The sequence below is a fragment of the Calonectris borealis genome, chromosome 21, assembly GCF_964195595.1.
Source record: "Calonectris borealis chromosome 21, bCalBor7.hap1.2, whole genome shotgun sequence".
Lineage (NCBI taxonomy): Eukaryota > Metazoa > Chordata > Aves > Procellariiformes > Procellariidae > Calonectris > Calonectris borealis.
Genome location: NC_134332.1, coordinates 893,624 through 919,524, shown reverse-complemented (window position 1 = coordinate 919,524; position 25,901 = coordinate 893,624). Strand labels below are relative to the sequence as shown.

Here is a 25,901-nt window from a genome sequence, read left to right as displayed (position 1 = left end):
CCCCTGCTGAGCCCCCGCCGGGCAGTGCAGGCACCCACACCGCCCCGTGGGTGGAGGTCTCCCAGGCAGACCTGCTCCTCCAGCAGCGAAGCGGTTAACACCGGCCGCTATTTCCACCCCAGCTCTCCAGCCTCAGCCCCGCTGCCTCCTGGACAAGTGCTCTCCTGGGCAGGTTGCTGGTCCGGGGCCAAGGGGAGGGCCATACCGGGGACTCGGGGCAGCCTTTGTCCCAGGAGCGGGGCGCTGCGCTCCAGGTACGCGCTGACACCGGTGCCGGGAGCAGCAGGCGGGAGCAGCCCGGGTGAGCCGCGGGCAGGGGAGGGGGCCGGGGTGCCCCTCGACGGAGCTGTGCTCGGCGGGGCGGCGGGTGGGTTCTGACCCCGGTGCTGGGGATAAACGCACTCCACGGGCTGGAGGGGCGGGAGGGAGAGGGCTGGGGCGGCCGCTCGCTGCACGAGGTACCCATGGGGGGCAGAGGGGCACGGAGGGGACACGGACGGGGCATGGAGGGCATGGCTGAGCCCCAGCGCTGGTGGGAGAGGTGGGAGGCAGGGGACCGGTCTGCCTGGCAAAGATGCTCCTGGCACGCATGTTCACCCTCTTATAATCTTAAGAGCCCTTCTGACTTTCAAATCCCAAATGTGCATGGTGGGGAAGTCAGCTTCCCATTTTCCTGAGAAACAGCCAGTGTAGATCCAGCACTGCCTCTGAGCCTTTCCTCCTGAATGTTGAGGTCCTGCTCCCCCCGCATGAGGGACGCTGCATGGTGAGGGACGTCCCGTGGGTGTTTGTAGAGCACTTCGGTGTGCCCAGTTGTACACAAACAAGTGCAGCAACGGCCCAAGCGCTGTGCACAGCTGTGAACTTTCCACACAGTGAAATGGCCAGAGGGGCATTGCCCTGCGCAGCAACGTGCCTCTTCTTTAGCTCTGGAGGCATCACCACCACCTTCCCGTCCGTGCTGCTCAACCGAACCTGCCACGTATGGTCGCGGGTGCCAGTGCCAGCCAGCCCCGAGGTGCCACTGAAAGGCTGGGCAGATCGATCAGCTTCTTGCACGCCTCTCCCCTTGTTTTCCACCCGCTGGGCTCCCTCCCCATGCCCTGCTCTCCTCCCCAGGCCTCGCTGGCTCTGTGCTGCCTTCGGATGTTGCCTCCTGCCCAGTCAAAATGGAAATTAGTCCCGATCAGAGTAGGTGGAGTTCGTTTCCCACACGCTGCCGCATGCAGGACAGTGCAATTCATCACCATTTCGTATCTTTCCATCGCACGGGACAGAATTTTCCAGGATGTGGGCTGGGGACCTTTGCCACTGCTGCGTTACCTGGAGCAGGGGAATCACATCCCAACGACAGTTATATCTGGGAAAACTCTAGCAGGGCTGATAGGACTGGAGATGTGACGATACAGGAATTCATTGACTGCTTGACATGATCTCCTCTGGTTATGGCCAGGGGAGGGCTCCTGGCTGTAGGATAAGGTCTGATAAGGGTTTCCTGTAGTCCCATGTCCCATGGCGTGGGCCAGGAGAGAACAGCTGTGCCATTATACATCTCATGTCACGCAGGAGATCGATCACCAGAGGTGCTGCCTACAAAACAGGAATCAGCATCTCCTTTGACCCTGCCAGAGGTCTTTCCTCTCCTATTCAAGCCACTGACCTGGCCTGGTGAAAGGGAATTTCTCTGTGTTTTTATGCACTCCCAGGAGAATTGCGTAGCCAAGTGACAGCCCCCAGGTGCCACCCCAAAGCGCTGGTTGGGTTAAACCCTTCTCTAGGCTGTGTCCAGGGCTCTCGGGGCATCCACCGCTCAGCTGGAGTCTGGCTTGCAGCCTAACGCGGTGGACGGAGGTCAGCCTGGCTCCCCGCCGGCACGTTGCCTGTGGCACGGAGGCACGGAGCAGGGCGGTGCAGGGGGAGGAGGGAGAGCTGTGCACGCAGAAAACCACATCTGGACCAGCTGGGGGTTGAGCACGTGGATGTGTCAGCTGCTGCGTGCTGAGGCTGTTGCAGGGACAGATCCTTTGGCTTTGCTTCTCCGCTGCAATTTCTTACTGATGCCTCAGGGCTGATTCTGCCAGGAGCTGAGCTCCGGCCGGACAAGTGGGAGGTGCAGGACCTCCTCCGTTCCCCACTGGCCTTGCCTGCCCATGCAATGCTATCGCTGTTGGCATGCCAGCTTGGCTACGGGGCTGTGTGTACCCAGAGCAGGGGGAGCTTTCTGCCTCTGCCCTTCTGCCTGTCCTTGGGACTGAGGAGAGGCTTGGAGAGCGCCTGCAGGCAAGGACACCATCCCTGCCTGTCTGCTTACCTGCTGTGGCATCACCAAGAGCCGAGGAGAGCTGGGCCAGGCAGGAGACGTGGCTGGAGACGCTGTTCCCTTGCCTGGAGCAGAGAGGACCCTCTCAAGGGCCATCTGTGACTTGGGCAACAGATGTGACCTGATGGTTCCAAGTCTCCTGGGTCGGGTTTTGCGAGGGTGCAGGGTACCCCCTGGCAGCATGTGGGTGCCAGGGGGATGCAGCTCTGCATCCATCCCTGGAGGGGATGGCCACACTGGGAACCTGCCAGGGCATGGTCCTGCTCCCCGTCTGGGACTGCTGTTAGCCACTGCCGTGCTTGCCCCAGTGATGCTGCTGGGAAGGGAGATGCTGACCTGCCACCCAACCAGTAGCTTGAGCAAGGCAGAGGGATGGGGTCCAGGCTGTGTGCAGAGAGGGGCCTGAAGGGCTGCGGTTGAGAAGGCAGGGCTGAAAAAGCCAATCTGAAAATCCCCCAGGGAGGGAGTGCTCAGAAGGAGAGGGTGTCCCAGCCCCAAGACTGCCAAGAGCCTCCCATAAGAGCAGCCATGCACTGGAGAACGTCTTCAAGCCCTTGTTAAGGAAGGGGAAAGTCCCATCTTGACAGGTCCCATATCCATGCATGAGATTTGTATTTCAAAACCGGCCTTGCAAATGCAGAGGTGTGAGCTGGGGGTTGGGGCTGTTCTTGCAGGTTGGAGGAGGAATGGGCTACAAAGCCAAGGCCGTTGCAGGCCTCCTGGCAGCCACCTGTGTCTTCAGCATCATCGCCCTCATTCTGAGCGTCGTGAACGTGAAGGATGTGTTTCTGCCTCCCAGCACCAAGGTAGGGTCCTGGGGAGGAGCGCAGCCGCCCGCTCTCGCTGGGGTGCTGGCTGCCCCTTGGTATAGGATTTACCCCAGGTTTCAGGCAGTCTGTGCCGTTTGTCACCGAGATGGGGGCAAACTCCCGCGCAGGCTGGCGTGCCAGCGGGTCTGGCAGAGTTTGGTCACTGTGACTGGCCCCACAGCACGTATAGCCTTTTCATCGCAGAGCATTGCCAGCTCAAAGGGCTTGTGATGGAGCCTTGTCCCCGACACAGCTGGTGACCGCAATGCCACAGGGCTTTCCCTGCTCTGGTGACACTCCTCATTTGGCCACTCGAGGTTTCCTTGCCCACAGGAGCTTTGCTGGCTCTCCTGGAGCTCCGCTTGCTCTACGGTGGGTGAATCTGGTCTGCACCCCCTGACACCCCGTGTCCCCTCTGCCTCCCCCAGTACGGTCTGGTGTTCGACGCCGGCTCCACGCACACGGCTCTCTACATCTACCAGTGGCCCGCGGACAAAGAGAACGGCACCGGCATCGTTTCCCAGGTGGAGGCCTGCACCGTGTCCGGTGAGTGTGCCGGGACGTGTCCATCCCTCCCCACTGCCCCTGCTCAGCCGGGGAACGCTGGGGCTGGCCGGCCCCAGTGCTTGCCAGGGTGGCTGTCCCGCGGCACCAAGGCGACTTGGCTGGTTTGTACCAGGCGTGGTAAACGGTAACTGCCCCAAAGGGCATTTATTTATTGGGCATTTATAAATGCACAAAGGGGAATTTATTCCTATTGCAAAAGTGCTGTCGGGCTTTGGCACAAGGAAGGAGGAAAGGACCGGGCTGGCAGGGGGAGGTAGGGTCAGCTAAATGGTACATGGAGCTGGGCTGGGACTGGCAAAGGCCACCAGGCCAGGGCAGAGGTGCCTGGGCAGGGGTGAGAGGGCTCAGAGCTCTCCTCGACCTCAAATCCAGGCTCTGCGGTGTTGGCATGGCAGTTACTGGTTAACTGCAAAGGTCTGGCAGAGGGCAAAGTGTAACGGAGAGGGTGCGTGGGCTAATGGCAATAATGGTGTGCAAAGCTTGGGGGAAGGTAAATAGTGATATTTCCACCCCAGAGCCTGACCCTACCCACTGCAGGACCATGCTGGGTGCTCAGATCTGGTGCCAGCCTCTAAAAATAGGAACTCAAACAAGCTGTACAGAGGGCACCTCTGCGTGGGTGTATCGGCTCCACACGCCCTCCCAGCAGGACAAAGGAGAGCCTGCCCCTTCCCCAGGGAATAAGGAACTGCTCTGTTTGTCGACCGAGTCCTGCCGGACTGGCTGGCCACGTTCGGGCAGTTCAGCCTCCCCGGGATTAGGCATGTGCTCAGCATCACAAGACGCACACCGCAGCCCTTCCCCTCCACCCAGAGCAGGAGCTCGCTGCCGGCTGCCGCAGCGTGCCGTGCCCGTGGCGTGCGTGCTGCCTCCAGGGCACTGCCCTTCCAGGGACACCCCTGGCAAGGGCACAACCAGCCTGGGTACATGGGGGAAATCCCCTGGGGGCTTTCTGGGTGGACATGTGCCCCACTGCCCTGTCCCTCCTGGGTGGCACTGAGCTCGCTCCGTCACGGGGTCCCCTCTTGCAGGACCAGGCATCTCCAGCTACGCAAATGACCCCGCGGGGGCTGGAACCAGCCTGAAGCCCTGCCTGGACAAGGCCATGGAGATCGTCCCGGCAGAGCAGCAGCGGGAGACCCCCACCTACCTGGGGGCCACAGCGGGCATGCGGCTGCTGAGGTACCGGCACGGCGCAGAGCCGCGCACCTCCGACCCCTTCCCCACCACGCGTTTCTGCATCGTAGCCGGTGCAGGGGGGTGGGACGGGGGGCTGGGGGTACGGGGGGCTGGGGGTACAGGGGGCTGGGGGTACGGGGGGCTGGGGGCATAGGGGGCTGGGGGTACGGGGGGCTGGGGGCATGGGGGGCTGGGGGTATGGGGGGCTGGGGGCATGGGGGGCTGCTGCCTGGGCAGGCCATGGTGATGAGCAGAGCATCCACGTCTGCATTCTGCCGGGGTGTCCAAGAGAGCCGCTCACCGTGCCCACTCCAGCACCCGCTCCAGGAGTGGATGAACCTCCTTTGCCGGACTTGCATCAACCTTCCCGCGTGCTCAGGCAGAGCCCGCAGGCAGCATTTTTAGGGTGGCTCCCAACGCACCAGCTGAGGGATTTGGCGGCTTGCCCTGTCTCTGAGCAGCCCCGCTCCTTTGCAGGAGACAGCAGCCTCTTGCTGTTAGCCCTGCTCCAAAAGCTCCCCGGCCATTGCCCCCTCCACCGCACGGTGTTTGTCTCCTTCCCCGCGCAGGGAACAGAACAGCACCAAGGCTGAGCAGGTCTTCGCCGAGGTTGCCAAGGCCATTGGCGAGTACCCTGTGGACTTCCGCGGAGCTCAGATCCTCACGGGGAAGGAGGAGGGCTCCTTTGGCTGGATCACCATCAACTACCTGCTGGAGACCCTCGTCAAGGTGTGGGCTGGGGGAGTGGGCAGAGGCGGGCTGAGCAGCGTATGTATCCCTGTCCGAGCTACACCCAGGTTTCTTCATTCCCAGAGGGGAGGAGAACGTAGTTTTAGGGCACTAGTCACCCAGATAAATGTGGCCTGTGGCTGTGAGCTGCAGATTCAACTCCACGGATGGGATTAACAGAATCACGGGTCTTTGTGTCCAGCTCAGCCTGGCCCTGTGCTCTCCGCTTGCCTATGGGTGGATTTTGGTATCGCAGGGATGCAGCAGTATCAGACCCCAGATGAACGTGTTACTCTCCCCCTCCTCAGAGTCTCTGGATCCCAGCTGGTGTGCAGCAGCCGAGGAGCCAGACCTCAGTGCATGGAGGTCTGCGTGGGTCAAGGAGGACGTAGGCAGGAAGGGGCTAAAGAGGGAGACAGGACGTGGAAGGTCCCTCAGGGGCTTCTGAGCCCACTAAACCTGGAGGGAAGGGACAGGGACCGTGACTCCCTCCAGTTCAGACTAACACTTGCCACCTTACGGGGCCAGTTCTCCTTTGCAGAGAAATGGGAACATCCACAGGACACCGAGGTTCTGGGAGCTCTGGACCTTGGAGGCGCCTCGACACAAATAACCTTCCAGCCTGGAGTCCGCATTGAGGACCAGAACACCTCCGCCTTCTTCAGGCTGTACGGCACCAACTACTCGCTCTACACCCACAGCTACCTCTGCTATGGGCAGACGCAGGCCTTGAAGATGCTGCTGGCAGCTCTCCACCAGGTACCGCAGCCACTGGTCACCAGGATCTGCTCAACCCCTTCCCCTTGCCATGAAACACGTCTTCCAGAAATTTTGGGCATGCCTGTGGAAAAAGCGCTAGGGAATTGGGAATTTTCACAAGTCCAAAAACCTGGGAGAGGCTTAGATTTTATGCACTGAACAGAAGATCCTCTCCTCTGGGTGGAAGGCGGTGGCGGTTCCCTGCCAGGGCTCCCTTCTCCCCACGTGTTGACCCGGAACGGCATTTTTCACCATTGCCCAAGCCCACTGCATCCTTCGGCTCTTCCCTGTCCCCATTCACTGGCCCTGCCTCAGCTCCGGCCCAGGAGAGGATCCCCCGCACCGCTCCTGCACACCGCTGCACCCCTGACCCGCGTCCTCCGGTCTCGCCCCGGGCAGAGCACAGAGCCCCGCGCGGGGCAGACGGAGACGCCCGGGGAGCGTGCCCGCAGGACGCACCTTGGGCCCCTCCTGGCCAGGGCCGGCAAGATGCCGCGGGGCCGTGCCGAGAGCAGCAAGCTCTGGGTGCAGGCAGAGAGCACGCGCTGCCCGCGGGAGCAGGTTGCCGTCCCCGCGGGGAGGCAGAGCCTGGCGCTGGCATCGCCAGCCCGGCACGGCTCGGTGGTGGGGCCGACAGCAGGGCTGGCAGCAGCCGTGGGCAGGTAGTCGTGCAGGGGGTGGATCCTGCTCCTCCTCAGACCCCCCTAGGCTCTAGATCCTGCTTTCTGGGAATGTCTAAGCACGGGACGGGCTGTGGGGCAGGGTCTCAGCGGCGTCCCAGGCCACGCCCTGCTGAGGGCTCCCGCTGTCTCCAGGGCAGCTCATCTCCCCAGCAGATATCGCACCCCTGCTACCCCACGGGATACCGGGAGAACGTCACCGCGGCAGACCTCTACAACAGCCCCTGTGTCCCTGCGCCGAGCACACCCAGCCCTGCACAGGTCTTCACGGTGACGGGGACGGGGGATCCGACGGCGTGCCGCACCGCCATCCAGAAACTCTTCAACTTCACCTGTGGGGCCAACAGGACGTGCGGGTTCAACGGGGTTTATCAGCCGCCCGTGCGGGGACAGTTCTTCGTAAGGAGCCTCCGTCCCCGCGGCTGCGGTGGGGGAGGACAGAGGGTGGGAGTGTCCTCTGCCACTGGTTGTGGGAAGGGGTGGGGAGCTGGTCTGCAGACCTCTTCTATGCTGGGAGGTGGCTTCTCCCTCCTGCGATATCCCAGTCCTCCCTGAGGGAAACGGGAAGATCCTGTCCCAAGGAGCAAGTCTGAGCTAGCTCAGAGTGCAAGCAGCAGCCCCAGGGCCTGTCCACCAGCTCCAAGACTTTCTGGTGGACCATCAAGTGGGTGCTGGCTGCAGAACCCTGGGAATTACATGGGACTCATCCCCAGGCAAGAGGGGCCCCTGGGTCTTTTTTTTGGGTGAGGAAGGAGATGTATTTTTTACCATCTCCCCTTATCTCCCAGGCCTTCGCTGGGTTCTACTACACCTTCCACTTCCTGAACCTGACTAGCCAGCAGTCTCTAAGCGACGTCAACTCCACGATCCAGACCTTCTGCAAGAAGAACTGGACAGAGGTGAGAGCCCTGTGAAGGGCAGCAAGGAGCCCTGTGCTTGTCCCATTCCAAATCTCTGCCCAGGAAGCACAGGCCCTGCTGGTCCCTGGGCCAGGGAGGGTTTGTGAGCACCTCTTTCATTCCCTGTTGCACCGTGTCCCCCGATGGCCCCACAGCTGGTGAAGACCTTCCCGCAGCAGAAGGGGTACCTACACACATACTGCTCCAAGGCAATCTACATCTTGACGCTGCTGCTCGACGGCTACAAGTTCAATGAGCACACATGGAGCAGCATCCACTTCAGCCGGCAGGTAAACACCCTGCGGGGCAGTGGGAGCGGGCAGGCAGCTGCAGCCGCATCCTTGCCCTGGCCTGAAGACACGCTCGGGAGCAGCATCCCTGGAATCCCCTGTGCCAGCAATGTGTCCCCATCTCATGGCTGCTACCCAGTGACCCCAGCACAGCTTCGCCCTTACCTGCCCCCAAACCTCTGAAGCCAGCTTGTTTCTCGCTTACTCTGATGTGAACTTAAGCTAATTTTAAGGGGGTCAGAGAAGTGCAGAGCAGGATTTGGTCTCTGATGTTGGGCAGAATTGACTTGAGCATCAGAGAGGTGATGGTGGCCCCATGAGCCATTTGAACCAGAATATGACCAAATTTAAAGGATCATGGGGGAGGGGAAAGCTCAGATCCAAAATCATGTGCAGCTCACAGAGGCACATCTGGACCAGAGCAGTCATCCACGTTCAGCTGCCCTTTGGCCCTTGGGAAGGGGGCAGAGGAAAGCTGTGTAACGGGCTGGTAAGATGAGGTTCACCACAGCCAGGTCCACGTGTGAAATCACAGCTGGGGCAGCTCACGGGAGAGGTGCCCGTTGGTCCCTTGCACTGAAGCTACCAGTGCCTGGGAGAGGCACTTTTGGATGACCTCTACTCTCTCACCTCAGGCAGCAAACACGGACATCGGCTGGACACTGGGCTTCATGCTGAACTTCACCAACATGATCCCCACGGAGGCTCTGGAACACGTCAAGGGGCACCAGCCCAGTCTGTGGGCAGGTGCCGTCTCCTTCATTGTGCTGGCCATAGTGGCAGGCCTGGTGGCCGTTTTCCTCCAGTGTTTCTGGAAAACCAAGTAGCTCCCAGCCTCCTGACTAGAGGCATCCTGCCCACTAAACCAGGCAGGGAAGTGGTGCAAAAGAAGGTGGAAGGGGGAGAAGAATGAGGGCATTAGACCCATCTCCATTTCTCAGGAGGTGTAATTGGGTCATCTCTGTAAAGATGTCAAAGTTGACAAAGGTGTCTTGAGCTCCCTGAGTGCCTCCAAGAGGAAAAGACTCCTTTAATCTGGCTGACAAAAGCTGACTGAGACTTGGCGGCTAGATGAAACCAGATAAATTCAAACTAGAAATAAAATCCTTTTTGGTTTTCAAATATGAGTCACTAACCAGCCTAGCACAGTTTCCTTCGCACTTCCAGTCCTGCTGGGCTGCTCTCCCGACAGCCGTGGGAGGCAATCAGTGACGGCGAGCAGTGGTGGCCACCTAAACTCTGAGGAGAGGGGTGACCTTATCTGTATCTTGCCCTGTGCAAGATATGCAAGATTTCTGTAGTATGTGACAGAATATCTTCCCAAAGACACTGTCAGCTGTCTTTAAAAACATTTACTGGCATATCTCAGCAGAAAAATATAAGTGAAAGTTGATTTACGAGCTGCCAACTCTGGCTCAGGGTTTATTTTATATTCAAGTTACATAGCCCAGCTTTGTCAGACACCAAATCCATAGCAGGTTCCAGCTCCAGGCACTTGAGTGTTTTATTTAGATCAGCAGAGCCCAGCACAGCTCAGCTGCAGGAACCGGACAGTCACTTCAGTCCTTCCAGCTCCAGCCACCAGCCCAGTGCCGCACTGCCCTGCCAGCCCTCTCCCCAGCCCCTCCACAAAGCCCAGGGCTGATCTCAGCAGGGGTGTTTCCACAACTACCTCTCCTCTGTGCTGCAAGACCCCTGCCCACACAGCATGAAGCAGTAACATCCAGGCAGGACTTAAGAGCTTAACAAAAGAACCAAAGGCATCCGGGCTGAGAAATGCTCAGAGTCCTTTGGCTCTGGCAGATCCATGGGGTATTTGCTGTGGAGGATGACACATGGTGGTCCTAACCCAAGCCGTTATCCCATATACCCCACTCCAGGCCGGTTACAAAAGCCTTCTGAAAGAGCAGCATCTCTCTGCCTGGCGGAGATAAGGATATGTGGCCCAAGGGCCTGGGGAACTGGGCTCTGCCTCCTGCTCACAGACGGCTATCCTTGGCTTCATTAGAGTGAGGCTCAGCCTTCCCAGCCTGAACTTGAGCAACAAGGGAGAGGGAGTGAAGACCTCCATCCGGAGGAACCTCTTCCCACCCAGCAGTCTGAGCCCCTGAGGTCTGAGTTGCCACATGGACATTTCCCATAGCCAAATACCAGATCCCTCCCCCGCCTCTCTGCCCTGCTCAGGTACATCTTTGGCAGCGTAAGCACAGAGGTAAAAATGCCATGTCTGGGAACAGGCTGTAGAAAATGCTGTCGGACTGCTGGAACCGACCCCATGGGATCTGTGGGTGGGGGACCTCTCCTGTCCAGGTTCAGCAGAGCTCCTGGCTGTGCTGGCTGTGGCCCGAATGAGCTGGGACTTGTGTCTCCCACCCCTGGGAGACAGTGCAGTCGGGCAGGAAAAGGGTCCTGTTCGCTATAGGAAGGCAGCACCACAACTGGTCTGGGTTGCAAAGCATTTGGGGAAGATGCCAGTCTTGCCATTGCAGCGTCCTTCAAGCCAGTCCTCATTCACTGGGAAAACATAAAGGAGCAGGATGAGCCCTGGCCCGTATGAGTGGGGTTAGCGAGAGTTTTCATGGCTGGAATTTAACTCTGGGCAAAACCCAGTGCAAGCCTGTACCTCCTGAGACAGCACTGGAGAAGCCATCTATTCCCCAGTCCCTCCCTGCAGCAGACTCCAAAAGCCTGCCCCAGTACCGCCTGCAGACAGGACTGGGGAGCTACCTTCAGAGAGAATATCCAGCACGTCTCCCTTGCTGAACTCCAGGTCCCCCGGTCCCTGCGCAACGTAAGAGTGCTGAGCCAGCATCCGGTAGAGGACAGGTCTGCCCGAGTGGGAGTCCGAGTCCTACAGGAGAAAGTCAGCATGGAGGTTGCAAGGCAAAGCAGAGATTTGAGTCCGGCGCAGCAGGGAAGCTTGTCACAGCCCACGTACCTGGCAGCAGAGCGTCAGCCTGCCATCTGTCAGCTGCTGCCACATCTTCCCTAGATCCTCCTCTCCCAAAACTGCACCCAGTTCTTTGCCATCCGAATGCCTGTAGCTGCAAGGGTTCATTAACACAGCTCAAATCACCTCACTTGAAGCCAAACTTTGAGGCAAGCCTAGCCCTCTAACATCTTCAGTCTCCAACGTCCCCTTTGTAAGCCAGCTCTGAGCTTGTCACCTTGCACAACGACATGGGGCCACCCTGCAGGCTCAGTGGGCAGAAATGGCACTGTCAGGGAGTGACACTGTCACCTCCTCACACACTTACTTAAGGGGAAGATCCTAAACTCTCCTGACTACGCTGACTGTAATCAGGGAGACCTCATCCAAATTGCTCTGCATTGATCCTAGTGTATCTCAAAGGCTGAGCTGAGCAGGAGAAAATCCAATATACAGCAGCTGCAGCTGCACAGATTTTTTCCTTCTGTTCCCCCATTTCTTGACTATGGTACAGTTTCCTGGGAAAGACCCTTTGGGCCTCCAAAGCCCACGGAGCACACATTGTTCTCAAAACCAAAAGCCGTGGTAAGGTTAGCCCTGCAAGGAAGGCTGTGTGCTCACATCTTTGCTGAATCTCTGCTAGAGTGCTTTGACCCTAATTAACTATTCCCAGGAAACCAGATGCAGATCTGTACCCTCAGGGGAATGGTTGCTGCTGCCCTGTCACACACACTCACGCACCGAGAGTGCTGGGGGGCCCGGCTGTGCCGCAGCGTACCTCAGCTTCCCTCGCTCTGCCTGCTGGCCGAACCGCTCCCTCAGCAGAGCCCGCAGGTCCAGCAGAGACGGCACCTCGCCTGCCCTCAGCACCACGGTGCACTCACAGCACGCTCTCAGCACAACGGGTCTGTCCGTGCTGGATGAAGCTTCTCCGCAGGTCAGTGGGATCTGCTGAGATGTGGCACCATGGACAGTCTGGTTATTCGGGACTCTCGTATCAAGAGAGGCGACACAGACACAACCCCTACCGTCTCAGCGGTAGTGCAGCATCAAAATGCAGATCTGAATTTCAGAGGGGGAACTACAAATTCAAAGCCTGGGATCAAATGTTCCTCCCATGACCCAGGAAACCTGTTTCTGGGTCCAATCGCACAAGTACCTCCCAAACCCAAACATATATGAGCAGGGCCCCAATTCCTCCAGCCAGCTGGAGAGGTGCAGCCAAGTCCCCATGCTCTGCTGCCTTCTGTCTGAAGTACAGCTGACAAAAAATTACTCCGAAAACCCTACAAAGAGGGGTGGCAAAGACAAAGGGAGCAAAGATCTGCAGCTGGCACTGCCAGAGAGGTGCTGTCCCCAAGTGGACACGATTCCAGCTCCGTCACACACAGTGGTTGGTGATGACATGGAGGTGCCTCAGAGAACATCATCTCAGAAGAATGCAAATATGAATGAATTGTGGCACCCAGACTGACAGGGACAGAAAATGCCCCACAGGAGGAGGGGGAAAGGGACAGCGGGTAGTTCAAAGGCAGCTCTCTTGCAAAATGCGCTCTAAAGTGCGTGCCTGAGAACATTGCTGTGTCTGGGGCTCTTGGCTCCTTGGAGGGTGCAAAAGGGCACTGCCCTGGTAAGCCTCAACCTTGGGCTGCCTCACAAAATTGTATGGTCACAAACTTGGGAGTGGTGGAGGAAAGACCACATGGGAGCCTCTTTTTGGAATGGGAAAATGGGCAGAGGAAGAGTTTTTTCCAGTCATTTTGGGGCAGTTCAGGAATTTTGGAAGATCTGGCCAGGAATCTTGCACTTTTCACAGCCTTGATCTCTTGAGGCTGTACCAGCTTCGGCTTGTGAAACACCTTACCTTGAAGTCCATTTGGGTACCAGCATCATTTGCAGAGGCATTTTCTCTCCCAGGAGATTCTGCAGAACAAAACAAGAGCACGGGAACAGTGCCTGCAGTCAGCAGAGGCCGCCGGCAGCTCTTCCGCAACCCGCTAGCACACAAGCAGCCACGGCTGCAGGGGGCAACCAGCCTCCCCGTGCCCCGCTAAAGCAGGGGGGGTTGGGCACAGCTTCACATAACACCCACTGAGGTCCCTGGCCCGGGGGACTACCTGGCTTCTGCTTCACGTGGAGTCGGCTGGGAGGCACCTGGGCAGGAGGGAGAGGAATCCCATTGCTGATCTTCTGCAACAGAACAACATCAGAAAGGAGTGAGCAGAAGACACCGGAGACTGGACAAGGCTGGTGTGTATGACAAAGGCTGCAGCCAGTTATAAATTTTGGGGTGTAAGCCCAGAGGGAGCCCCAGGGAGACCAGTTCATTAACTGGCCGGGTGAGGCGGAGCACTCAGGCTCTCAGTGGCCTCTGCAGCTCTCGTGGATAGCAGGGCTGATGAGAGGTTTGGTGGGACACTTCCTTGGCCTCCTGCCCCGTGCTGGGTTGGTGCTGGAGCAGAGGGAGGCTGCTCACACTGTGCTGAGGGCTCTCCCCACCATCTGCTACCTCACCTGGGAACTTGGGCTGGTTCACAGTGAGACATCCATGGAGCAAATGCCCAAGTGTGTGCTATGGTCAGGGATTCATTCAAAGGGGAAAAAAAAATAAATTCATAGCAACATCAGAACAACCATGTGCTTCAAAAATCTCTCACAGGAAATAGGGGTCTGAGTTGCACCTTTCCGCACATGGTTCAGATGGAAAATGATTTGGATCATGTGTGGATATGCCTGTGGTGGAGATGGGAGATGAAGGAAGTTTTCCTAAGTCAAAGGTGAGGGCTGAGGGCTTAGGCGCATGGCCTCAAGGCAAAAAGCAGTGCCTGTTTAAGATATTACTATCCCACTGCAGGAGATTAACCTGCTCTCACTCTGCTGGTGAACCAGAACGTGCGAGCACTCCTCACCCGCTTCTGTGCTACATCTAGTGGCTGCAGACATCAAAGGAGCAGGCTGGACAAACACACCCCTAAGCCCTCAAACTCATTATTGTGTTCCAGTGGCTCAACAAGTTACAGTGGGTCAGGAGAGCTGTGGCAGCTGCTCATCTTTGTGTGCTCCATCAGCCCACAGCAAATAAGAGACAACACCACCTAGATCAGCCTGTGATGCAAGCCACTGTGGCTTGGATATGTGTCCAAGCCCCCAGATTTTGCTGTAAAAAGATCCAATGTACAGAAAAAAAAAAAGCATTTTTCCTGCTCTCTTCTGTTGTTCCAGTTCAAGAACACTTGGTCTTCACTCAAGGTGTCTGAGCTGAAACACTCTGTTTCTCTTACACAGTTGTTCTATCCTGTGATAATCTTACAAACAAATGTCCCAAATGTATTTCTTGGTTCCTCCCTCACCCCTGGTTGCAAGGTTGTCAGCTCACCCATTTATCCATCTTTGAGGCAGGCTCCAGGAGAGAGCTCGGTATGCGCAGCTTCTGCGGGACACAAAGCAGAGCAGGGTGAGACACGAGCTGCTGCTGCGGCAGATGCAGCCCCAGCCCACCCAGCCCCACCTTCTGTTAGCCCCACTCTGCACTGCTTCTGCCCTTGCAAAACACCACTGCCTCCCCACCCTCCTGCAACACAAATGTGCCCACGGAGGGCCCAAGGTCGGGTACCGTAGCCCACGTGGTTTGTGCTCAGAAATCGCTGAACAAAATCCAAGGGCCCTTTTGCATCTTTTTTTGCTGAAAGTGGTGCTAATTGAGTGGCTGCGATGTAACAGACCAAACACCGACGAAGCCCAACACCCTAGGATGCCTAGGAAGAGAGCAGCAAGGATGTTGAGGGATACCAGTCCAGCAGCATTTCTGTGTCTTCTGACAATCACTGCTACAGAGCTATTAATTTCAACTGATCATTGTGAGTAATTATGCTTTTTTTTTCCCCCAGTGTCTATTATTTTACTTTTTTTGACTTTGAATTTCATCTGACACTTCACTGAGCAGTCAACCAGCACATTCAAATGCTTCTGTAATTGTTCACTGTTATCTCCAGATGCTTCAGGCTATGCTGAATGGTTTGATTGTCTGTAATGGAACGTGGTCACCTTAAGAAGCATCATATCACTATCCCTATTACTATATCACTTAGGAATATGCTAAATGCTTAGGTCACAGCAGTTTCTCTGTGGAGACATCCTTTCTTTAAAAAAAAGAAGGAAAGAAAAACCTGTTCATTTATGCCCACCCTTTATATCTTTATTTTAAGCTGTTAGCAGCCCTCAGAGCACTGCCTCTCTTGCTCAAACAGCTCACTGTTTTTTAGTGGTCTTGTGAAGAATCTTTTGACTTTTTTTGGAAATATAGGCAGATAATACATTCACTGGCTCAACCTAATCCAGGTATGCACTGGCTTTTTCAAAGAACTTAAGCAGACATGTGAGAAATGGCTTCTGTCAACAAAAGATTTTCCATGTTGTCATATTTACCTGTTTCTATTCATTCTGTTTACACTATAGTTCCCTAGTCTGCAGAAAGATGTCAGATTTGCTGGGTTTTAATTCCTTAGGTCTTCTCTAGAGCCCTTTATAAAACCTGTCTGCACAGCTGAAATTCTCCCTAAAGCTTCCTGAAGTTAATTTAGCAGAGGCACTACACACCAAGTAAGGACTGGCCTGTCTCCTCGGCTCTATTAGAGCTCTCAGGTGACAAATAGTAGTCCTCGGTGAGGTCTGTTATCCTACACGATTCCACAATAGGATCCTATATGGCGCAAAGCACAAGTGCCCAAAAAGATGCCCTTGTGGAGCTACAGAGGTGAATGGCAGAAGCTCCTGGGAGCCAAGTGTCAGAGAAATCTATGGATAGCAACTGGTCTGTGGAAATGAGCTCCTGAACTCATCCTCTGCTCTGCAGTGCTAAAGGTGGATCCCCAAGGAATGTGCTCAGAGGGTTGCAGCAAGCTCCTGTTCACAGGCAGGACTGTGGTGTCTGCTGGTGGGGATGGGCTGGAAAGCCCACCCAGTTTCCTTACCTGTCCATCATGTATGGCTGTAGCCCAGCCATCCGCCCCTCTCGTCAGCACAAAGACCAAACTGCTGGCTTTCACTGCCAACTTCTCTGAGTCCTCAGGGTAATAATGGGACAAAACTCGATAGTAGCCTGACTCACTGTCTCTGGAAAGAAAGAATGAGAGCACCTTTACTCACCCTGGAGTTCTGGTGCTGGATAGCTTTGATCCAGAACACCGCACCAATCCAAACCAGCATGTGCCAAAAGTTTCAGGTGTTGGGAAATTAGGATTTCCATTGCTACTCTTCGGTACAACTGGGAACAAAAGGACCTGGGAAAACACTGATTTCCGAAATGCAACTGCCCCATTTTCATTATATTAATAAACAACCTCCATATCAAAACAATTATTAAACTCAGCCCTGAAGTACTGTTAGTACAATATCACCAAAACAAATGACTTTCATGTTTTTTGAACCAGGGCTGATTTTGGCTCAACACAGCATGGCTGGGAGTGAGTATTTGGAGGCCTTGTCCTGGGAACTAGGATGGGACAGCTGAAGATCCTCTGTCACGGACCTGGGCAGGTCCCACAACCTCTCTCTGCTTCCATTCCCCAGCCACGGCATGATCCATGTCTACCTCCCAAGATTATTGAATCAGCTCCTGCGAACTGCCCTGAGATTCTTGCATGAGAGGTGCTACTGAACTGCGGTGTCTTTTGCAGCCACATAAGGCTGTACATTTGTCATTCTCTCCACCCTTGGTGAGAAGTGGGTGTGGATCCCACAGAGTCTTCAGACAAAGACATCAGAGAACAAAACATGACTTTCTGCGTGGAGGTAGTGAGAGAAGAGTTAGACAAGGGTAGAACTTACCGCAGGGCGTCAACACTGGGTTCATAAAAGCCCTGTTTCTGTGGGGGGAACAACAGCATCTATTTATAACAGTACCTTATATAGCAACAGTGCCACCTTATTTACTGTCCCTCTGAATACCATACTGTGGTATTTTGTCTTTAGTTTTGACCACATTTGTCACACCCCAGCACCCAGATAGAAGTCTGCTGCTCCACACCTTACCAGGATGTACCTTCTATTTCTCCCCCTTCCTCTTCATCCATCAGGAGGCAAGTAACAAAAACTTTTCCCCTACCTTTGTTTCTAAGAAACTCATACTACAGTGCAAGTCAGCCATGCTTATGCTGACAAATTTACTAAAGTGCTGGGAAAATGCATGTTGAGCATAGCAAAGTCTCCACTGCTGTTTTGACACGGCAAAGAGACAAAAATGCATCTTCAAAGGGCTGGAGACTCACATCACTGAGTCCCTTCCAGCCAATGCTGGAGCCCACCACCTGGCTTTGAAAGGCCCTGTGGATCTAGTCTGATATTGCACTGTTTTTTTCAATAATATGTTCTTACCCTGATAGTGCTAGGATCTGAGGCCCTACCTGGAGCTCCATGACAGCTCCATTCCTCCTTTCACAGGTATGTCCTGCTCACCTGAGGCCTGAGAGGCTCGAAGCCAATGTACTCATCATTGGGAATGATGGAGGAGATCACCTGTCGGAGGACAAAGTAATGACTGAATCCAGGCTGGATGAAGAGACTCTCAAACTTCATGCGAGGTTATCTACTCAGACCCGTTTCCTTCTGACATCCTGAAGTCAGACATGAAGTAGAGCCATGCACATAGCAGAAAAAGCAGAGCTGAATTCCCAAAAACAGCTTCAACTGTTGTCCCTGTGTTTTTAGTCTTCCCAATGTTTCTTTAAAAGTACGTGAATGAATTACTTTCCTTTCCCTTTATTCACGTCAGAGCTCTCTGGCCTGTGGCACTTCTGCTGACTGCACTGGTCACAGAAGGGATCAGAGAAATTCTCTGCTGACTTGCGTTAAAGGACGTGACAAAGCATTTGTCTCCCAAGTGCCTGCCTGTCCCACTGGGAATGCAGCAGTGAGTAGGAGTGCGCTGGAGGAATGTGCTCCTCTTGAAAATGTCGTTGTCAGCAAAAGGACAACCACGGGTTACCCTAAGTACCGGCTCAGCTTTTTCAGAGTTTAAAGTGACCAAGATTGGGAAGGTTTTTTTAGCACCAAAGTGCAGTTTTGATAGAAGAGGTGGCAATTCTTACAAATTTCGGCATCTGTGTCCCAGATGCTTTGACTGGCTGCAAGCCCTGACAATCCTGCTCTTGGGTCTCCACCAGTGGAGTGGCCCACAGTAATGCTCTCTGGAGATGTCAGAAGGTGGGATTTTAATCAGCTTGCTGTTAATCTTAACGATCACATGCCTGTTACCTTGGGTTTACCCAGGAAATCTTTTGAATCCAGCTGTTCAACTTCCTTCTTTCGTGGTCTGAAAAATTCCCCGAGAGGAACCTGCATGGGCTCTAAAAACAGACGGTCCTAGGGCAGCGAAAGCAGATAAGGGAAAAGTCATCAATTAATATTAAATTAAATATAACAGCAGTGAAAAGCGGTGTCTCCAGGAAGACACTGGGGCAAAAATTATGTCTGTGAACTTGAAAAAGGTCACTCAAGTTTAACAAGCACATGCAAACTAAGAGCTCAGCAGCCACTACCCCGTGTTGAGTCAAAGACTAACTCTGTTGGCATGGGAATGGAGGGCAGAGGAATAAGGTTTATTAAACAAATCTTTAAGCAGTTTTTCTATTTGACTTCAAATGTTGTTTTTTTTCTCCTCTGTTCAACCACTGAGTAGCACACTAATAGCAAATATAAATAATACACTAATGTAAAGCACAAACATGATGCTAGAAGAGATGATCAGATTAAAAAAAAGTGATCATCCCTTAGAAAGGATACAAATGAGATAAGGAAACACAGAGGTAGCAAAATAATCAACTCTCCAGGAAGAGTAAATCAGAGATCTGCAAGTTGTTCCTGGTCATAAAAGAGTCTAACAAGAAACTATTATTTAGAACCAACCCTGGAAACACTTTTACGCTCTACTTAAGCGCTAAATGTGATTGTCATTGATATCTGAGCTGCCACCAATTGTCACTGAGGCCAAAGGAACTCAAAAAAGTCAGCCGGTGTCATGAAAAGGGAGACCCTCCAAATCTGCACTTATAGGGGTTCTGCACTTAAACACTGCATAAGGTAACTTGTTTTACAGTACAAGTACAAATAGAACTAAGCTCCTGAACAGCAGGGACTAGAAAGTAAACTCCCCAACCTGAGAGGTTATCCCATAATTCTCCACTATGATGTTTCTGTGCTATGAAGCACCTGGGGGTGATGGAGTTACTTGATCAGCTGAAGCACTAGTTTGGTAGAGCATTGCATGCATATGGCTTAGGCTCTGCTACCAGGTCACCAAGCAGGTGGGTAGACAGGAAAACCCAAACATACAACAATTAGCACATTCTTATCTCATGTTTCTTAACTTAAGCCCAATGCACATACCCAGGAACTTATAGAGGTGGTCTTACCTGTACCCGCTGAAGGGCTAGGTCCAGGATTGCTGTTCTTCCTTCAGGTCTCCATACAACGGCCTTATCTAGGGTGACTCTGGCCTCCTGCCACCGCTGCAGCCGACACTGTGCTGCTGCAGTGCTGTACAGCACCTGGAGCGGGCAAGGAGGGAGCAGAACTCAGAGGGCTGAGACTGAGCAGACACCCAACGTGACTTACTGCACTCAGCCAAGAAACAGGGACCAGGCACTGAAACACCACAGATAGAGCAGCAGCACCGATCTATTTCCCACTGGCCACAGGGAAGGCACTCTGAGCTGCACAGCTGAAAAAACTTCATAATCAGAGTGGAAAGAGATAAAAGCTGTACCTCCAGGCTAGTTCCTGGGTGTGCTAGAACTGCTAGCTCTGCTCAAGGCAAGGAGAGGCATGGGGAACACCAGATGAAGACTCTAGTACCACACAAGTTTTAATCTTATCCTTCCTGTACCTGAAAGGCCAGTAAGGATTTTCTTGGCAAGTTGCGTGTGTTTCTTTCTGTACGCAACTAGCTAATATTTTTTGCTGTACAGAGTAATTCTGACTCACTTTCACTGCAAAATAACTTAACTGAAACTATTTCACATTGTAGTGGGCTGTGAATGTGCAAATTGTCAGCTGTAGCTCGTTACTCTTCAGCAGCATGTAAGTATGTTCAGTGGTGAAGTGGCAAAGCGTGGGAGTATTACAGACTGGGTGTTGGGAAGCCTTGATCTATATGCTGAATCAAGAGTGGGAGATCTCTTCTTGTCACTGGCCAACAGTCAGCGTATGGAACAGCTGCTGGCCTACAAGGCAGAAGCGTGGCCTAACAGACTCATTGTCAGATGTGTTGCTGTCTTATATGATAGGGTTATCGGCCTGTAAATTGCTTTGTGGTATCTGGATGCAAGCAGTGCTTGGGACAGAGGTGCAGCTAATAGGGTGCTTTTCCTTCACTCCTCAATCATGACAGTAGCAGACTGCTGTTTGGGGGGTGGCAGGGAACAGCCATCCTGAACATCTACAGGAACTGCAGAAATGCTCCCTCTTGGAGAGGCAAGGCAGCAGTTCTCACTCAGCTCAGCAGTGCTATAGCCTTGCAAGAGGCAAGTATTTCTGGATTTTCAAACCATACAGCACATCTCCTCCCCTTGAGAAGATCAGATGCAGCATGTGAGAGGCCATGCATGGGGAAAGCTGATGGCACAGCTCTGCAGGAGGATTATGGTTGTGTATTTTGAAAAATGACCTGCAGGTAGATGTAAGAGTGAGGTACAGTCAAATCAGGATGCAGATCCTGAGTCCGGAGTGCCAGGACAGTGAGCGCACGTGTCCTGGCAATGCCTAGAGCATGTGGAACAAGGGCCTGTGTGTTCACACCAGAAAGAGTACCAACCTCCTCCCGATGGCCTCGGGGCGCTCCTGCAGCCCGGCACCTTTCAAAGGGAACATATTGTTTCTAAGTGTGTGTGAGCTCAGAGAAGGCAGTGCTGTGGCACTGAAACTGTTAAAAACAATGAGGTTTGGGTAATACCACAGATGCCAAGGATAGTTTCTTCCTGCCAGGTATAAGGTGCATGAAAATTGACCGAGACTGAAGGACGGGTTTCTGGGCATGCTTGACTTGAGTTACACAATGAGTCCTCACTGTTGCGGAAGCAAAAAATTAAATACTCTTTGCTGTATCTGCTTTTCAGTCTGAGGGTGTGGACTCAGGACAGAAGACAAAATGAACCCTTGCAGTAAAGTATGGTTTCTAGGAGTCTTTTACATTCCAAATATTACAAATATTTACAATCAATTCAGACTTAGATCTTTTTTGAACAGGATGTGGCAAGTTGACTCCATGTAACAGTGTAAGAGCTGCAGAGTGAAGTGTTACAGAAGCAAAACACAGCTTGCAGCCCAGTGTGTAAGGTAAAACACAGAGGTAATGTTAAGACCAGTTGCTACAGTTGGAAAGACAGGCTTTCATGCACATAAGTTTCTTAGAGCCTTCATTATGGACCAATTTTATTCCCATCTGTCTATACTTCAACCTATTTCAGCTTTTAGAGCTGAGGAGTTCACAAAACTTACATCTATATTTACATGCATGTAAGCATAAATATTACATGCATAAATAAGCTAAAAAACCCCACTATACAAATTCCTGTGCATCTGCTCTGAACAGATTTACTTTTCAAACTGCGTAATTTGCTAAACTCTTCAGAGATGACATTGTTTTATGACTTTCACGATGAAGTTCCTTTAAAAAAAAAAAGTGCAAGCAGAAAGCTTTTACTGTTCTAATGTACTGTCTTGAAAAGCTCTTGGGTTACTTCAGCTTACTGCTGAACACCTGATGAACACCCCCAACAGAAGGGAAGGACTGCTGAGACAGGTGACTCTTACCTCCCATGCGTAGAGTATGTGCCTCAGCCCCAGCTGCTTGTAATCGATGAAGGGATTTTTTCTTAGATGACTGAAGGCCATATGATAGTCAGAGAGAGCTTCTTCGTACCTGCAATGCAGAGATGACAGGCTAGATTGAGACTAAAAAAGCTGAAATCTCTAAGTTCAAACATCAAGCTAGCAAAAAAAAGAGTATTCTTCTCTGTAGCCTGGATGAGGAGAGCTGCACCAGAGACGTGTGTTGTCTTGTGACCACAGAAAATTCCCTGTCCTCCCCTTGTTGGTAGTTAGAACAAAGTGAACACGGTGTGTCTGGGACTGTCTGCACAGTTTTACTGATTGGGATGAACCGTAGGTTTTGATATCTGAAATAGAGTCGCAGTTCCAAGGAGGAGAAAACGTAAAGAACAGAGATTAGCAAATGCTGTGAGCTCCTTGCCCAGCTTGCTGCTGGCAGTTTTGTCCCAGCAGATGTCTCGGGGGAGAAGCGAGGGCTGGGAAACCCCTGCTGATGATGAGTACACATGCATGGTCAGAGCAATGTGAGCGGAAATATAGAGAAACTCTGAGGTTAAGGGAATTAGTCTGAATTTACACGAGTTATGCAACTGAAATCAAAACAGGTTCCCACTGAGGCTGCAGGTGTGAAGTGGCGGGTCCAGGAAGGGCTGTGCAGTGTTCACCCGACCAAGAGCCAGTGAGCACAGCCAAGAGAAGGTGCCCAGGTGGATGTGGGTGGGTGGGAGCAGCGTCTGATGAGGGAAGGAGCCATGGGGTGCTGGTGGCCATCACCTCCTTGGGCCGGGGGCAGGTCTGCCAGCTGTGCTGCCCCGACCTGCTGCACACAGCGTGTGTGCTCGGGGCAGGCTTGCTCCGCTTCTGCCGGCTGTGGCACAGCGCTGGGAGCAGCGCGGAGCAGCTCCAGCATACCAGCCAGGGCTCCGCCATCCCTCACTGCAGCTCTGCCGGCAGAGGCACAGAGCATCTAGCTGCTTGATGGGCCATCCGTGAGTGCAGAACTGCTCGTTTTAACTCCCTCCCAGAAATAAAGATAGTAATTTTATGGAAATTAAGGTCTGGAAAATATGGGGAAAATAACAGTAAAGAGAATAACTGAACTTTGGAGGTAAGAAAGGACCTGTAAAATCTTCCACCCACCTCTGTGAGCAGGATGTCACTGCGATTTAAACCTGGAAACAATGAGTAATCAATCCCATGACACTAGTGGAGCAATCCCAACATTAAATCAGTGAGATTGAGATCAGGCCCACAAAATCTGCTGTCAGCAGAGAGTGAGAGTCAGACACTGTGGGCAGACTCACGTGAGCTATGTGAAGATACACCAAGCAGCGCAATTGTATTTTTTCCATTCCCAAAGAAAATCTGAATGGCAACATAACCTCCTGGCAGCCCCGCATACTGGAGCAGCTTCTTTCTGTGTGTGTACAGGTCAGTAATGTCATATATTAGCCACCCTTGGGGCCGTGGAGTTGTGCAGCTCGTATCTTCTCAGTCTTATCAGAGATAAGACTTATTGACCTGTGACACAGTTTACAAGGCCAAACTGGGCCTTACGAACTGTTTAAGATTGCTAGAAGAAGTGAATTTTAGAATCATAGAATCTTTTAGGTTTAGGAATAAAGTATGACTAAAAGGAGAAAACCGAAGACTGAATTGGATGTGCGCCTCACTTACATTTCCAGCTGCAGATGGACAAACCCTCTCTGAAAGAAGCCAACGGCTAGGGAGTTGTCCTTCGCAACGGTTTTATCAAATGCCTAAGGAGAAAACCACATCCCAAGGATCAGTTAGGATCTCTCCTGTCGATGCCTGGGTGCATGCACCCAGCCAGCCACACGCAGGCTGCACTTGCACTGGGCGCAGAAGCCGTCTCTGGGCTCGTGACCAGCTCCTCTGGACTGACAAGCGCAGGGCTGCGATCTGGGCTGAGGGGCAGGAGACTGCTCCAAGTCATCTTTCAGGTCTCGGTTCTGTATGACCTGAGCTTCAGGTTTTTATCCTTCCTTGGGAAAACGGAGTGGACATAACAAATGAGATACATTTGCTGTCCAGCATCTTGTAATGAGAAAACCACGTTGCCTGGAGCAAAGTTTGCCCTGACAGTGGGAACAGCGGGACCAGACCAAACAGGGAAGGCTGTCTGAAGCAGCCTACGGTGATGAGTATGTGAAGGGGTGCAAGGGAGAAAGCTGAAGGGCCTCACACTGCACCTACAAGTCAATATTTCTGGTCCAGTTTCCCAGCTAAATACAGGCAAATATTAGAAAAGCTGGTAGCAGCTCATGGCTGATGGTTCAAAGCAACACCGTGCTGGGAAAACTGTCTTAATGTTTTTCTGAGGAAGCTAGGAGGTGTGCTCCTTCACTTATCATTGCAAAGAGATGGCAGGTAGATAACGAATCAAGCCTGAAACCCTGGACTTTCCTGGTACTGCCTGTACAAGGATAGCATTGCAGGGGTGAAAATATGTTGCAGGAGGTCAGGGAGTGACTGCGCCTCTTGGCAAGGCGGTGGCTGGCTTCTCCCGTGGCTCTGACAGCACACCTTGCTTTAACGGTCCACTTTACTGTGCTATAAAAGAGAAAAAAATAAACAACCAACCGATGACCTATGCGGAAGCTTAGCTGAGCTTTTTCCCAGTCGATGCCCATTCATCAGGGCTAAAAAGAGACTCTCGGGCACCGTTGTGCTGTGCTCACTGTTGTCCCTTATAGCAATCGCCCTGCCCGGGGCTCCGTGGCTCTGCCCTGGCCCTTCCACCGCAGCCGGAGCTCTTCTTACTGCTGATTAATAAACAGCTTAAATGCATCTCCCCACTGGGCAGCTGACAGCCAGCCAGCCAGCCGTGCAGACGTGCTAGGTGCTGTAATAAAGTGGCTTTTCCTCAGGGCGCTTGCCTGCCTGCACCAGCGCGGGCGGGTGCTCTCCCCTTCCACAGGGCCGGGCTTTCCCAGCACAGCGGTTTCCTTTGGCAGCCTCGACCGCCCGTGCAGGACCGTCGGGGGACACAGGCGGCCGCAGGGCTCCCTGTTCTGTGCCCACCTCCACTCGCATTCGTGCGGGACGTGCGCCATAAGAAACGCTTGAGTTTCAGCATTATTCCCTCAAAAACCGAAATGGAAAGCCGTGCCGCCCGGTCCAGCACCCCCCGTCCCCCTCGGTGGTCTCCCGGCCCCGCGCAGCCCGCTCACCCGCAGGGCCTCCTCGGGCCGGCCCGCCAGCAGCTGCACGCAGCCCACGTTGAAGCAGATCCTGGACGGCGGCTCCGGGATGCCGGCGAAGATGTCCAGGGCGGCCTCCCAGTCCCCGCCGTCGGCCGCCAGCACGCCCTGGTGCCAGCGCCTCACCAGCTCCCGGTACGCCATGGCCCGCGGCTCCCGGGCTGTGCCCGGCTCCGGCCGGGCCTCACCTGCGGGCGGGCGGGCGGGCGCGGCCCCTGGGCGGGGAGCGGGCGGACGGGGAAGTCTGGCGGCTCGCTCCCCCGCTGCCTCGGCCGGCCTCGGGTCTGCCAGGCGGGGAAGCCGCCCACGGCCCCCCGTGGCAGGGCCCCCGGGGTACCGGCCTCAGTGGAAGGCGGGCGGGGCGCCCGGGGGAGAGAGGCGAGGCCAGAGGCCGGGGACTGAGGGGATGGGGGCTCGGTTAGCCTCTGGCAGCGAAGGGCAACTGAAAAGCCGCCGGAGGAGAGCCCCCGGCAGCGCAGAGAGCGGCCAGGGCCGGCACTGCCCGTGATGCTGGTTTGGGGTTTTTTACTTAAGCGGTTATGCTCCCGGACATATAGTGTGCGCGTCAACTACAGTAAGGACGGTAGGCGTAGGGCGCCGCCGCGCTCTGGTAAATACGGTAACCCCCTCCGGCTGCCCGCGCTGGCCGAGGCGCGGCCGGGCCGACCCCGCCCCTCGGGGCCCGCCGCGTT

General features: G+C 54.0%; 2 protein-coding genes across 3 annotated transcripts; one reads left to right on the top strand and one right to left on the bottom strand.

The window, feature by feature from the left end:
* The first annotated feature begins 2,996 nt into the window (after positions 1-2,996).
* ENTPD8 (ectonucleoside triphosphate diphosphohydrolase 8) lies at positions 2,997-9,354 on the top strand. The gene is made up of 9 exons (XM_075170200.1): positions 2,997-3,126; positions 3,558-3,675; positions 4,728-4,878; positions 5,445-5,604; positions 6,133-6,363; positions 7,179-7,442; positions 7,832-7,942; positions 8,098-8,232; positions 8,868-9,354. The coding sequence occupies exons 1-9, from the start codon at positions 3,007-3,009 to the stop codon at positions 9,057-9,059; spliced, it is 1,482 nt and encodes a 493-aa protein (XP_075026301.1). The 5' UTR covers positions 2,997-3,006; the 3' UTR covers positions 9,060-9,354.
* Positions 9,355-9,397: 43 nt separating this feature from the next.
* On the bottom strand, positions 9,398-25,353 carry NOXA1 (NADPH oxidase activator 1). Of its 2 annotated transcripts, none has more exons than XM_075170198.1 (15): positions 25,180-25,353; positions 23,663-23,745; positions 21,968-22,076; positions 19,570-19,704; positions 18,413-18,520; positions 17,615-17,674; positions 16,988-17,025; positions 16,132-16,273; positions 14,538-14,591; positions 13,279-13,351; positions 13,026-13,084; positions 11,940-12,112; positions 11,171-11,276; positions 10,960-11,083; positions 9,398-10,746 (listed from the first exon to the last, which is right to left on the bottom strand). In XM_075170198.1, exons 1-15 carry the CDS (start codon positions 25,351-25,353, stop codon positions 10,649-10,651), a joined length of 1,536 nt encoding a protein of 511 aa, XP_075026299.1. In that variant the 3' UTR covers positions 9,398-10,648. The 2 variants fall into 2 exon arrangements, with proteins under 2 accessions (XP_075026299.1, XP_075026300.1); XM_075170199.1 differs by having other exon boundaries at positions 11,940-12,109.
* Between the last annotated feature and the right edge of the window lie 548 nt (positions 25,354-25,901).

Coding starts and splice junctions, on each gene's coding strand:
- NOXA1 (XM_075170198.1), bottom strand. CDS start 25,353: ATGGCGTACCGGGAGCTGGTGAGGCGCTGGCACCAGGGCGTGCTGGCG. Junction 17,675..18,412: donor ATTTCCTGGGTAAACCCAAG/GTAACAGGCATG, acceptor GTCCTCCGACAG/GTGATCTCCTCCATCATTCC. Junction 17,026..17,614: donor TCGAGCCTCTCAGGCCTCAG/GTGAGCAGGACA, acceptor TTCCCCCCACAG/AAACAGGGCTTTTATGAACC.
- ENTPD8 (XM_075170200.1), top strand. CDS start 3,007: ATGGGCTACAAAGCCAAGGCCGTTGCAGGCCTCCTGGCAGCCACCTGT. Junction 3,676..4,727: donor GGAGGCCTGCACCGTGTCCG/GTGAGTGTGCCG, acceptor CCCCTCTTGCAG/GACCAGGCATCTCCAGCTAC. Junction 7,443..7,831: donor CCGTGCGGGGACAGTTCTTC/GTAAGGAGCCTC, acceptor CTTATCTCCCAG/GCCTTCGCTGGGTTCTACTA.